This window comes from Elephantulus edwardii, unplaced genomic scaffold (assembly GCF_000299155.1).
Source record: "Elephantulus edwardii isolate Elephantulus edwardi_28Jun2011 unplaced genomic scaffold, EleEdw1.0 scaffold00104, whole genome shotgun sequence".
In the NCBI taxonomy this organism is placed as follows: Eukaryota; Metazoa; Chordata; class Mammalia; order Macroscelidea; family Macroscelididae; genus Elephantulus; species Elephantulus edwardii.
The window spans coordinates 5976496-5989583 of NW_006399854.1; the positions used below are offsets into that span (position 1 = coordinate 5976496).

Here is a 13088-nt window from a genome sequence, read left to right on the forward strand (position 1 = left end):
AATCCTGATGCCACATTCCTCTTCATAGAGTCCACCTTCTCAAAGAATTCTCTCAGCATGCAAACGGAATAGGTATGGAGAGAGAATACATCCCTGACACACTCCATTCTTAATTTTAAAGCATGAAGTGTTCCCCTGCTCTGTTTGCATAATCTCCTGGTCTAGGTATAGGTTTTGCATGAGCACAATTAAGTATTATTGTTTAACTGAAATTAAGCAACAGCAACAAAAAAGGAGATTATTTAGGAAATCATGATGATTTGAGAAAAAGCTAGTATAGAGGGTTCATTTAGGGATAGGGAAATCCTCACTAGGATCCTAAGGCAGACATGAAAAAAAAAAAGACTCATTGAGCTTACCAAGGTGAGCATTCTGCAAAGGGGCCTTCCTCTCACCTACTGAATCTTATTGTCACCCTGGCAACATGTCCTTTCCAAGGAAGGTGAAGAACAAAGGAGCCTTTTTTTTAAAGGCTAAGCTTGGGTAGGGTTAAGGTCTACAATCTCTACAGCAAGGCTACAGTATAGCAGGCAAAGCTGGTAGCTCCTCCTGCTAGCTTCATAGTAGGGCTAGAGAGGGGATGCTTCTGTGTACCCAACACAGTAGGGGCTGATTCAGTGCACCACATCACTCCTCACCCATGTGGACACCACTCCCAACAAGATGCCTTTCTCATAGCCATACTTACGACCCCTGCTAGCGATTTCCCCTTCACCATGTCGACGAACTGGACAGCGATTTCCTCCCCACAGCGGCTCTGGGCCTCCTTGGTACTGGCACCTAGGTGAGGGCAGCTGATGACATTCTCATGGTCCACCAAGGCTCGGTCTCGTGGTGGTTCCTGTCCAGGAAGACACATTATTGGTTGGCTGCAGTGCCTGGACCACACTTCTCTCCCCCAGAAATTGTAGAGAAAGAAGACAAGAGCAGTTGCTCATTCTACTTCTGATTTATTGAGGTGGATATTCATTTTATACCCAGATTGCTCACAGATGCTCAACCTGAGCAAAGAAGATAGCAAAAACTGTGAACCAGAGTCAAATCCCAGCCTTACCACCTACCATCTATGTGTCTCTGGGCAAATCTCAATCTCTTTGAGCCTCAGTTTCCCTTTCCACTAAATGAAGTTAATACCCTCCACTTCATAACATCATTGTGGGGATTACACCCTTGGAGCGCCCGGGTGGTACAAGTGATCCATTCACTCAGCTGTTAATTCTAACTGAAAGATTAGAGGTGTGAGTTCACTCAGAGCTAAGTAGGAAGAAAGGCCTGGCTGTCTAATTCCAAAAAAAATCAGCTTGTGAAGAGCCCAAGGAGCCTGGCTCTACTCTGACACACCCATGTGTTGCCATAAAACGGTCAACTTGCCAACGTCTAGTTTTATGCACCTGTTAGAAAAGTCTTCAGTGGATAGTAGCAGGGTTGTTGCTTTCCTCCTAAGACTCCCCAGCACTGCATCTTTGCAGCAATTACTGTCACTGTGCCTCACAGGTTCTCATCACTGCGTCATGCTCTTCACAGGCACTCAACACGGTGTATCTGTACCCTAGTTCTCACCAGGGCAGGCCACTTACCTGAGACACCTTCACCCCACCTCCAGAGTCCCTTCCACCCCTTTTGCACACTGACAAGAATGTACTACCCTTGGGAGTGTCATGTAGGCCTCTCTTTTTTGCCCTCTTTCCAGTGCTTTGTTTGCTCCTTCTGAATTTTAGCCACATATCCCTGAGTCCAGGTCATGTAATAGGTACTGTGAGGATGCCCAGGATAACAGGTTTGGGGCAAAAATGCAGTGTTCGAAAGGATGCTCATACAGAGACAGGCAAGCCACTCTTTCCAGGAGTACCTCATGCAGCCGAGCGAGATGATCCTGAGTCTAAGTCACAATGCACCACAGGAGCTCAGGGAGCGCCAGTGGCTTGCTCATGCCACACAGCTAATAGGTACTGGAAGACACACCCCCTAACCACCTGATCCAGAATCCATGTCTCTTCTTCTGTCCTGGGAGGAGGGATGCTCTGACACATGCTGACAAAGTGCTTAGGGGAAAAGTATCAATGCATTTGTCCCCCTAATCCACATTTCACCAGGTGTGAGGACAAGGCACGAAGGGAGATAAGACCTAGAGCCTCGCCTTTGTTCCCACAGGAAGTCCTAGCGAGAGCAGCCCACTCTGGAGACTGGGAGCTCTTCTAACCATTCTCCTCAGGCTTCCTTCCTGCCCTGGATGAGGGGAGAGGAACAAGAAAGCCAGTGGGGCCCTAAGGAGAGACTTCTCCCAGTGATGATACTGCACTTACATCAGAGGTCTGGTCAGTGTATTAAATTGCTCTCCCGCTGGCTAAATCCTTGTCCTCATAGATCAATAGGCTGGCAACTGTTCAGCACTGATTCACAACCCCTATCTTCCCCTAAGGATACCAAAATGGCAACAGACTGAGCAGCCCTATATCAAAGACCAGTTCCTGTTTAAAACTTGCTTCTCACAAAAATCAGCACATGAAAGCCCCTCAGAACAGAGTATTCTTGCAAACGATCTCCATTTACCCTGGACACTAGGAACTGTAAGCCAAAGTCTTCCACTACCGTACTGGGCTTACGTTGCCATGAGGCCTCGAGCCCCCATCTCTCCCTCCTCCTCCACCACAAACTGCTGGGTACTCACCTCAGTAAACACGTCCAGTGCAGCCCCAGCACACTGACCAGACTGCAGGGCTCGGAGCAGGGCGCCTTCGTCCACGATGCCTCCCCGAGCGCAGTTCACCACACGCACCCCCTTCTTGCACTGGGCAAATGTGCTGTCATTCAGCAATCCTGGAATAAAGAGCAGCGTTTCCTGCTGGGATGGTGCCTGGGCTTTGTGCTCTTACATCACTTTTAGAGACTCTCCCATCCCTCTCTGTCCCTTCTCTCTCCTTTCAAATGCTCTGGGACAGGAGCTCCTTTTTTTTGTACCTGGGATAGACTCCAAGCCAACGTCCATCCCAGAAGTCTCTGAGATGCTCCTGTCTCAAAAGGATCCTAGAGTCAGGAAACCCTGCCCCCAGCAGTCTTCATAGTACAGGCTGTGCCAAACTTGCCCAGGGGCCTTATGCATTTCCACCTGCTCTCCATTCCTCCCTGATGTGGGCCATCTACTAGAGCATCACCATGCCTCGGGAGACTGGTGGTCCTCCCCACGGCTGCTCACCAGCATCCTCTGAGGGCACATCCTGCTCTGGGCTACGGCTTACGCGACACCCACAAGGCAGGAACCCACGCACCTGTTGTTGAGGGCAGGAGTGGTGTGTGCACTGTGATGAAGTCACAGAGAGGCCAGATCTCTTCCAGTGGCAGCTGCTGAACTCCGAAGGAGGAAGATACCTCTGCAGAGATGATGGGGTCGTACCCTATAGTCTGGTCAGAAGCCAGAGAAAAGAGTGTTATTATTATTATTCATCAGAGTTACTATTTTACTGAGCACTTAACATATGTTAAGCCTCTGTAAACACTAATTTACTTCCATGACAATCCGGTGAGGCTGATATTGTTCTTTTTTTAAAAAAGAAAAAATTATTCATTCACTGTTGCACAATTTCTTTCCTGCCTCTCCCTACCCTCTCCCCTAGTCCACTTTGCAATGCACTTTTTTTTTAATTTAAAATATTTTTATTACACTTTTTAGAACATACATACCCACAGATTTTTACATCAATATTTCAGTGTGATGAAAAGATTTGTGGCTTTGCTATGGAGTGTTAGTCCCTTTAGCTTATCCCTTTAGCTTGAATACCTGGCTTTCTCATCACCAATTTTCACATGTTTTCCCCTCCTTTGTTTCTTAATGTCTGTGCAGTTCTTCTGGGGCTCACTGGGAAGTTTTAGTCTACTTCCTGTATGTTTCATGATTTGTGATCTCAATCTTTCATAATCTTTTCTATATCTTTGGCACTCTGAAATTTTAAGTGTGCAACTTATTATGCTTTTTGCTTATTTTACTTTTGTGTTTTTGGTTTTTTTATTATTATGTTAGGAATACAGTGAACCCTTTCATTCTGAAAATATATATTCTTTTTTGTTATGTATGGTTGAGTCAGAAATGACTCATAGTTGACCCTCCAGTGAGTTTTCAGAGGTGATAAATCACACAGGAGAAGATTGCCTATCAGTCTCGTGTGGAGGAGCTAGTGAATTAAAATTAAATGCCATTGGGTTATCAGTTCTGGCCTAACTCTCCCCATTGAGGGTGTTTTTGGGTTTTTTGTTTTCATCATTTCTCTCTTTCTTCCTCCCTCCACCTCATTTCCCTTTCTGAATTCACATATGCTGATGTTGGATATCCTGGATTTGTAAAATATTTTTCACTTTAACTAGTATGCATCAGAGAGCTGGGTAATGACTAAGGATAACAGAAGAAGAATTGATGCCTTCAAGTTGTGGTGCTGGAAAAATTTTGAACATACCATGGACTTCCAAGAAAACAAATAGATCTGTCTTGGAGAGGGTAAAGCCGAGTTTCTCCTTGGAGGCAAGGATTTTGAAGCTCCATCTTACATACTTTGGGCTTGTGGCCAGGAGGGCCCAATCCTTGGAGAAGGACATCATGCTCAGACAAGTGAAAGGGCAGCGCAAGAGAAGACTACAGATGAGATGGATTGATACAGTTACTAGGGCAATGGCGGTAGGTGTGTCGGAATCAGTGAGACTGGCTCAGGACAGGGCCAGCTTCAGAGAGATTGTAAATAGGGTTGCTATATGTATGAGTTGCAGGTGACTCAATTACACATAACAAAAACAACAATTTTCTTTCTGATTTTTCTCTTAGGAGATCATAACTTTATCCTTCAGTCCTTCCACTAAATCCCAATGTTTTCTTATTCTTTCTAACACTCAAATTATATTTCATTATCATTTCAACAACTTTTCATTTCTCTGAGTTAATAAATTTTTTAAGTTTTTAATTATCTCAGTATTATCCATGCATTTTACAATTTCCCTTTTCTTTTTTGATTTGGTATTTACATTTTACATGGATCGAATAACCATTGATCTTTGGTTCTAGTGAAGAACAGTCAGTACTGAGTTAATTCAAATGAGTAATGTGGCAATCTATAAGACTTAAGGCCTCCATGCATTCAAAACTTTGTCCTTAGAACCCTTCAATATTGCAACTTGAAGATGGAATTTATTCTTCAGTTCCTTCAGCTCAAGAAATGCTGAGTGCTTTCTTTCCTTAGGACTTTCTGACTCCAACTTTTTGCACAGTTACAACACTTTGCTTTGTTTTCATGAGCTTCCCAGAACTCCTTCATCTTTGTTGAATTCTTACTAGGTAATTTCTTTAAATAGTCTAAATTTGATTATAACTATACTTGTTGTTGTTGCTATGTACCATTGAGTCAACTGTGACTCATAGAGACCCTATGCACAATAACTCTGAACTCTGCTCAAGGATCACAGAATTACCACATTTAAGGAAGTCTATATCAGAAAACTAATTTGTCTCAGATGTCAAAAACAAGGTAGGGAAGATCAAGTGCAAACCACATCTTTGTGACACTTCAAGCATGCTCTTACGTTGTTCCACAGCAAGGGAACCAGATCACATAAAAGGCGGCCAGAACTAGGTTTTTATCTAACGTCCAGGATAACCCATTGTCTGAATTTCCTCCAGAGATTTCTGTACTGATCTGTGTTGGTTCCATTCTGTAAGTCCTGATCCTTTGATACTCGGTGTGTGGCCTCTTGATCAGCAGCATCACGTGGAAACAAAGTCACTGGCTTTCGGATTCCTGAATCAGTGTCCACTTTTAAGTAGATAAGAGTACAATACAACTTGACAGAATGCTTGGGATATGTCAATAGATGGGAAAAGGGTACATCACTCTCATTGAACCCCATTTTGCAGGGGATTCTCCTCCTTTTTCCTCGGTCATTGTCAGTTCTCCCTCTTTAGTAGACCTGTCACCAGCATGTCCCATTTCCTTACTCTTCCTTACCTACCTCTCTCAGTAACTCTCTGAGATATATGTGCATGGCTGACCTTTACCAAGTCCTTTGCTGAGTGTTCTCTGGACTGTACTTCTTTCCAGTCACCCAGGCTCATTCATACTCCTGTTGCATATGGTATTTCTATGAAATTTGTTAGGTGTCATAAGTAATTTTGGCATCTCTTTTAGTTTCCCACTTACTATTATTATATGGAAGCTTTCATCTCTTCAAACTCAGCAGTCAACTTAACCCAATGAATATATCTCCTAAAGCAAGAAGCAGGGGGTTCTAGTGGCTTAATTTGTAAGGAGCTGTGCTGCTAATCCAAAGCTGGCACCTCTCTGGTGGTTTGAACCCACATTGGCTTCACTGGAGATGAGTGATCTCCTCCTGTGTAATTTACATTTTGCAGAAATCTTCTGGAGGGTCAGCTATGAGTCAATTATTAGCAGTGAGTTTGATTGAAATAAACAAGAAATAGCCTCAGGTTCTCCATTGTAAGGAATTTTTTATATTAGTCATTTATAAATCATAATAGTGTTGACAATAAAAAGGTACATAGTTCCAATCCACCAGCTTCTCTGCAGGGGAAAGTAAGGCAATCTATTCCTGTATGACTTACTACCATTGAAAAACTGGAGAGTCTGCTTTGAGTCACTTCTGACTTAATAGTACACAACAGCAATAATTTATATATTACAGGCAAACTCAGTATCTCTGAATTCTCACTTTTTCCTACTAGCTCTGAGTCTTTGTGTTGTTGTTGTGGACTGTTGAGTCGGAACTGACACATAGCTGCCGAACAGAATTGACCCTCAGACTGTAGAATATGGTAATGTACCTTCAATGTTTTTGGACGATTTGTTGCTTGAGATATTTGGCTATTTATGCAACTTTTTCATTGGACTGTGAGACGGGTCATGCCTTATTAATTCTTGACTACTAGATGACTGTCATCTGAATGAATGATTCCAGACAAATCACTTCCTGCATTCCTGGACAACAGTGAGGTTGAGGATGGTGGAGATCATGAGGATGATGATGGGTAAGACAAAGTTTTGTACCTGTTCTTTGGGTTGCTAGGAGTTGCTCTCAATTCAAAGGCACCTAGCATTAAAAACAACATCCCTGTAGGTGCATTTGCTCTGTGCTAATAAGCTTTATAAGCCAGAGCTACTAATGGCCGCATAGTCTCTTCATCTTTGTTTAGGGAAGGTTGGCACATTGACTGTGTTTTATGAGCCCAGTCTCCTTTATATTAGAGATAATTCCATTTGAGGAATAAGAGGCTCTAGATTTAGTAATAATCTCATTTGAGTCTATTTCCTGATATATATTCAAAATAATCCTTTGAATTATAAGTCTAAACATTTTTCTAATGTTTTAAACCTTTCACATTATTTATTCTTTATGAAGTATTAAAAAGATACTATTGGCTGGATCAAAGAGGAAAAATAAAATGAACACAGTCTTTAAGGATAGAAGAAATACCATCTTGATTATTAAAGAAGCAGTTTTTAGTGTTTATTCACAATCTCTAGTCCACCTCTGGGGAGTTCTGATAGCTTAATGGTAAGACATGTGGTTCAAGTCCACAAGAAGCTTCACAGAAGAAAGATAGGCAGTCTCCTCTTGTGTGGTTTGCTGTCTCTGAAAACCCACTGAAAGTTCAGCTATGTGTCGGTCCCAACTTGATGGTACATAACAATAACAGCCCATCTTTAATAATAGTATTTTATTGGTGGGATTAAAATTCAACTCATTAATATTTTCCTGTGTTGTACAACTGTCCCTAAGCCCAATTTCAGAGTCTTATACAAGATGGTGATTGAAAAATCCTGTGGCCAAATTGATGGGATCCACAGGACAAAGCATACAATTTATGAGGCTTTGGAATCTGTGGGGGAAAGGGATCAGATGTTGTGCAACGCCTTTACGTTTTGCTTTTATGCTCTTTTCCAAAGCTTGTTTTAGGAAATTACATCTTGGTAATTCAGTCCAAAGTACAAAAGCATACAAAAAATAATTTCTTCTTGAAACTGTATAATAAAACCTGGCACCGTTTGCATCAAAGAAAAACACTAGAAGCAGAAATATAGAGAAAGGGTTGGATTTGGGAAGAAATTATGTTAGGGGCTGCTGAGTTGATTATGACTCATAGCGACCCTATGGACAAAGATCAAAACCTTGCTCTTTCCTGCAAGACCCTCATGGTCTCCTTCATGTTCCAGTCCATTGTTTTAATCATTGTGTCAGTCCATCTCATTGAGAGGCTTTTCTTTTGTTGACACTCTATCTTGCCCAGCTTGATGTCTCCTTTCAAAGACTGACATCTTCTGACAACTTGCCCAGAGAGACTGGGGGTGGGTGGGTGCGGAGAATCCTGTGTTTGAGGCCTTTTTAGAGAATTTTATACCTTGGACTTGGCCTTTAAATAAAATTTCAAGCTCTCAAATTCTATGAGGTTAGGACACACATCAATATATCATTCTGATCTTTTGCAGGACCTTTTCTGTCCTATAGTGTCATTCCCTCTCTCTCTCCTTCTCTTTAATCTCACTCTTGACCTCATAATCTTCTTCAATGCTAGAAACCCTCATTTAGAATTTAGCAGCACTTAGCATCTAAATAAGGGAATCAGTTTTAAACTTTTTTGCAGAACATATCCAGATTTCTTTCTGAGCTAAATTTTCACATTTCCAAATGGGAACATAACTCCTGTGAGGAAAACTCTTGACACTTTTGCCTCTGGTGAAATTATGAAATTTTATGAATTTGCCACAGGCAAAGTTTGCAGTTTCTGCAGAACCTAAACATCTCTATTTTTGTGCAGTGAAAAACCAATGTTCATGATTCTTTTCTAATAGAAAAATCCTCACACATATTTTTTTTTTCATTAAGGTTTGCAAAATTCTCTTAAATAGGAAAACTTTTGGAGGACTTCTTTCAAATCTTCTTTACCCTTTCTTTCTGATGTGTAAGACAATGAGCTGAGTGGGCCTGTTCTATATTTGCTGAGCACCTACTCTGTGCAAGACCATTGTCTCACTCAATATTATTTTTAAACCCCTTATGTCAGCAACCTGTTGTTTGGTGAATGATCCATGTGTTTTTCTAGCTTCTTTTTGCAGCCAAGTAGCTAACAGTCTGTTTCTTAGAATCATGAAAAATATATTGTAATAACCTAACAAATTTACATTTCAGCTAAAGTGTGGTCAGACATCTGGAATGCTTGCTTTGTAACTTTGGTCTTTTTGCAAGACTTGGGCATCCTAGGACACCTAGGAAGAGGTGAATCTGTGACCTATATCTTCAGCCACTACACACTACAGTATGCTGTTTAAAAATCTCTTTCTCAAGCCACACCATCACAAAGGCCAAAACACTTATTTAGCATAATCTTTGAGGTATTTATTTTGCTTTACAGTTTAACAATATTACTTAGTCTTTTTAATTCCACCAATTATTTCTCTACTTAATCTCTTATTCTACTTATTCATTGTAAATGTGGTAATTCAATGAGATACATAATGATGATACACAATGTGTCTCACTAGACGAAATGCACAGATCTTGAATGAACTGCATCTGTGTAAAGGGATAATGGAGAAGCTCAGTATTACCAATCAGAACAAGCCCAAGGACGGACTGCTGGAAGTCAGCTGCCAGATTCAAGTTCAAGTTAGAGACAAATTGGAAAAAAAATTGTCATTAAAGTCAAGTTGTCACCTTGAGCCTATCTGAGCATAAAGACCATCTCAAAAATGTATCTAATACACTGAATATTAATTACCAAAGTCCAAATGAGTTATGGGATGAAAGCAATGACTCAGATATACTGAAAGTAAAACGTCATTTAAATGACAGAGACGAAAGGAAATATCAAAATGGATTCAAAAGCAGACTCCAAAACTTGTTTTAGAATGTAGAGAAGCTGAAATTAATGGAAGATGTTATAAAATAGCATGACAGCTAACCACAATTTCAAAAGAAGCCTTAAGAAGAACAAAGTATTGTTAGACAAAGATACAAAATAAAAAAGGAAAAGCATACTTGGTATTTCTGAAGCTGAAAGAACGGAAGAAAACGCCAAACCTTGATTTGCAGTACTGAAAGGTTCTATGGGCAAAATATTGACTAATGCAGAAAGCATCAAAAAAAGATGTAAGGAATACACAGAGTTGCAAGCATAAAGAATTGCTTGAAGTTCAACTACTACAAGAGGTAACATTTCTGAAGAAAGAAGTACAAAACTCACTGACGATGTTAGCAAAATCCAAAGTCTCAAAAATTGTCAAAATATCAATTGAACTATTTCAACATGCATACAGTGCTTGAGGTCTTCACTAATCTATGGCAAAACATTTGGAAGACAGCCCTTTGACCAGGTAACTAGAAGAAATTCATATGCATACCCATTCCAAAGAAGTGATATCCAGCAGGATGTGGAAAACAGAGAACAATATAATTAATATATTCAAATAAATATTTATCTAATATTACAAAAATTTGCAGGTACACTATTAGAAATTCAAATCATATTCAGAAGATTATGTAGAGGTTGGGTTATCATTGCAGAAATCAAAGCACTTTGAAAGCAAAGTGAATCAGACTTTTATTTACATGTGTTTTATTGATTATGCAGAATAAATTTACTGGAATATAACAAATTATGAATAACATTGCAAAGAATGGAAATTCTAGAACAGGAAGTTGTCCTTATCTGGTACGTGAACTTAGATCAAGAGGCAGTTAGTTAGTAGTCATTCAAATAAAACAATGGGGTACAGTGTAGTTGAACTTCAAGAAACTGTGTATCAGGGTTTCATTCTTTTACCACTATACTTATCTAATCTTTATGCTGAGAAAATAATCCTAGAACTTGTACTATATGAAGAAGAATACAGTACAAGGACTAGAATGAAAACTCATTGTTATTTTTTTTAGGTGCTATCAAGTTGAGTATGACCTATAGTTATCCTATGGAAAACAGATCTGAACCCTGTCATATCTTGTGCCATACATATCTTTACACAATAGAGACCATCGAAACAGTCATTGTGTCAGTCCACCTGGTTGATAGTCTTTCTCTTGTTGACAACCCCTTGCCTTTCCAATCATGATGATCTCTCTTTAAGGAATAGCCTTTCTTAGCAAAATGCCTGACGTTTGTGAGACAAAGCTTTATGATCTTTGCCTCCAAAAAGAACTGTGGCTGCATTTTCTCCAAGACATATTTGTTTGTTCTTTTTAAAAATGTTATTATTTTTGTGTGAGTGTACCGTCAAATCAGATCTGACTGGAACGGGAGGAGATTGTCCCTCCTTCTCCAGCAGAGCATCTGGTGTTTCGAACCGTGTGCCTCTGGGACTGTAGTTGCAGCTCCTTACCACTAAGCCACCAGAGCTCCCCTTTGTTTGTTCTTTTGACAGTCCATGAAATGGTCAGTACTTTTCTCCAATGCTCAAAGGCATTACTTCTTCTTCTGTCATCCAACCTTTGGTTGAGCCCAAGAGTCTTGTGTGATGCCTCATTTGCTGTTAGAGGTACAACACGAAATTTTAGGTTTGCTGCATTTGGAGATACAATGTTCTTATTACTACAGTACTTGTCTGACAGTCTGCTGTACTGAGATAACAACTTTTGGGTTTATGAGATGGTGAAACCTATGCCACTGTTGTGTTAAATAACAGGAAGGTCATCTATGGTCGACAAATTTTAGGAGAGCTCCCAGATTAAGACAGACTAGGAAGCAAGATTGGCCATCCACTTCTTAAATAATAGGACTCATAAGAACCTAGGATCTAAAGATTACAATTTTACTGGCAGAAAAGAAAGAGAATTTGATCTTTGTTGAAGATAAAATATTTTAGCTCCCACTATGGATGATAACTTACCATAAGAATACAAAAATAAAGCAATACCCTTCATAACAGCTAATCACAAGATTAAATACTTGGGAGTAAATCTATCCAGAAGCACAAAGGATCTATTCAAAGAAAACTATTCAGAGAAAATTATAACACATTACTACAAGAAACAAAAAGGGACCTGGAGAAATAGAAGAATATACTTTGCTCATGGATAGGAAGACTCAATATTATGAAAATGACAATACTACCAAAGGCAATTTACAAGTTCAATGCATCCCAATACAAATACCAATTTCATTCTTTGATGAGCTGGAAAAGGCAATCTTCAATTTCATTTGGAATGGGAAGAGGCTTCGAATAAGCAAAGCACTTCTTAAAAAGAGAAAGAAGGTAGGGGACATCTCATTCCCTGATTTCAAATCCTACTATACTGCTGTGGTGGTCGAGACAGGATGGTACTGGCACAATGACAAACACATAGATCAATGGAATAGAATTGAGAATCCAGAAACCAGCCCATCTATCTATAGGCAACTGATTTTTGACAAGGCTATGAAATCAGTTAAGTGGGGAAACAACAGCCTTTTTTTAAACAAAAAATTATTATTCATTTCAATGAAAATTTACAGAGACTTTGGATTACCATTCATTCATTGTTGTATTTTTATCCCCTACCAACCCTCCCCCCTAGTACACTTCCCTTGTGGAAAAGTAAAAGAAAAATTCTTTCATTGTTTTACAATCCCTCCCCCAAACCCTCCAGGTCCACTACACTATGCAGCCTTTGCTCTGGACTCCTGTCATGACAAAAATATCTAATCACATATTCCTTTTAAATAGTTTTCTCCCTCATCTGTTTCAGTGCATTATGTTATTGAACCCATCTTTCTCAGTCTCCCCTCAACCCCAAGGTCAGTCCTGTTTTATCACAGTGGCACCATGCAGTATTTGTCCTTTTGTGACTGAGATATATAACTCAACATAATGTCTTGGACGGTCACTCATTTTGAATAATATTGCATGAGTTCCTTGTTTTTCAGTGCACTGTAGTATTCCATTGTGTGAATATACCACAACTTCTCTATCCATTCGTTTGTTGATGGACACTTAGGTTGTTTCCAACTCCTTGGGAAACAATAGGCTTTTTGACAAATGCTTTTGGCATAATTGCAAAAATATCTGTAGAAAACTTAAGCAAGATCCACACCTCACCCCATACACAAAAACCAACTCAAAGTGGAT

At 40.0% G+C, this 13088-nt stretch overlaps 1 protein-coding gene across 1 annotated transcript; it reads right to left on the reverse strand.

Annotated features, from left to right (window-relative positions):
* Nucleotides 1-285: 285 nt before the first annotated feature.
* Nucleotides 286-5883, reverse strand: LOC102870423 (d-3-phosphoglycerate dehydrogenase-like). Its single transcript, XM_006891826.1, has 5 exons — nt 5623-5883; nt 3267-3399; nt 2669-2817; nt 689-841; nt 286-318 (listed from the first exon to the last, which is right to left on the reverse strand). Exons 1-5 carry the CDS (start codon nt 5881-5883, stop codon nt 286-288), a joined length of 729 nt encoding a protein of 242 aa, XP_006891888.1.
* Between the last annotated feature and the right edge of the window lie 7205 nt (nt 5884-13088).

Bases quoted from the DNA above. Each gene is read 5' to 3' on its own strand.
- LOC102870423 (XM_006891826.1), bottom strand. From the start codon at position 5,883: ATGGGGTTCAATGAGAGTGATGTACCCTTTTCCCATCTATTGACATAT. The intron at 2,818-3,266 runs GTGCGTGGGTTC...TCTTTATTCCAG, and splicing joins ACTCCTGCCCTCAACAACAG to GATTGCTGAATGACAGCACA. The intron at 842-2,668 runs GTGAGTACCCAG...CTTCCTGGACAG, and splicing joins CACTGGACGTGTTTACTGAG to GAACCACCACGAGACCGAGC.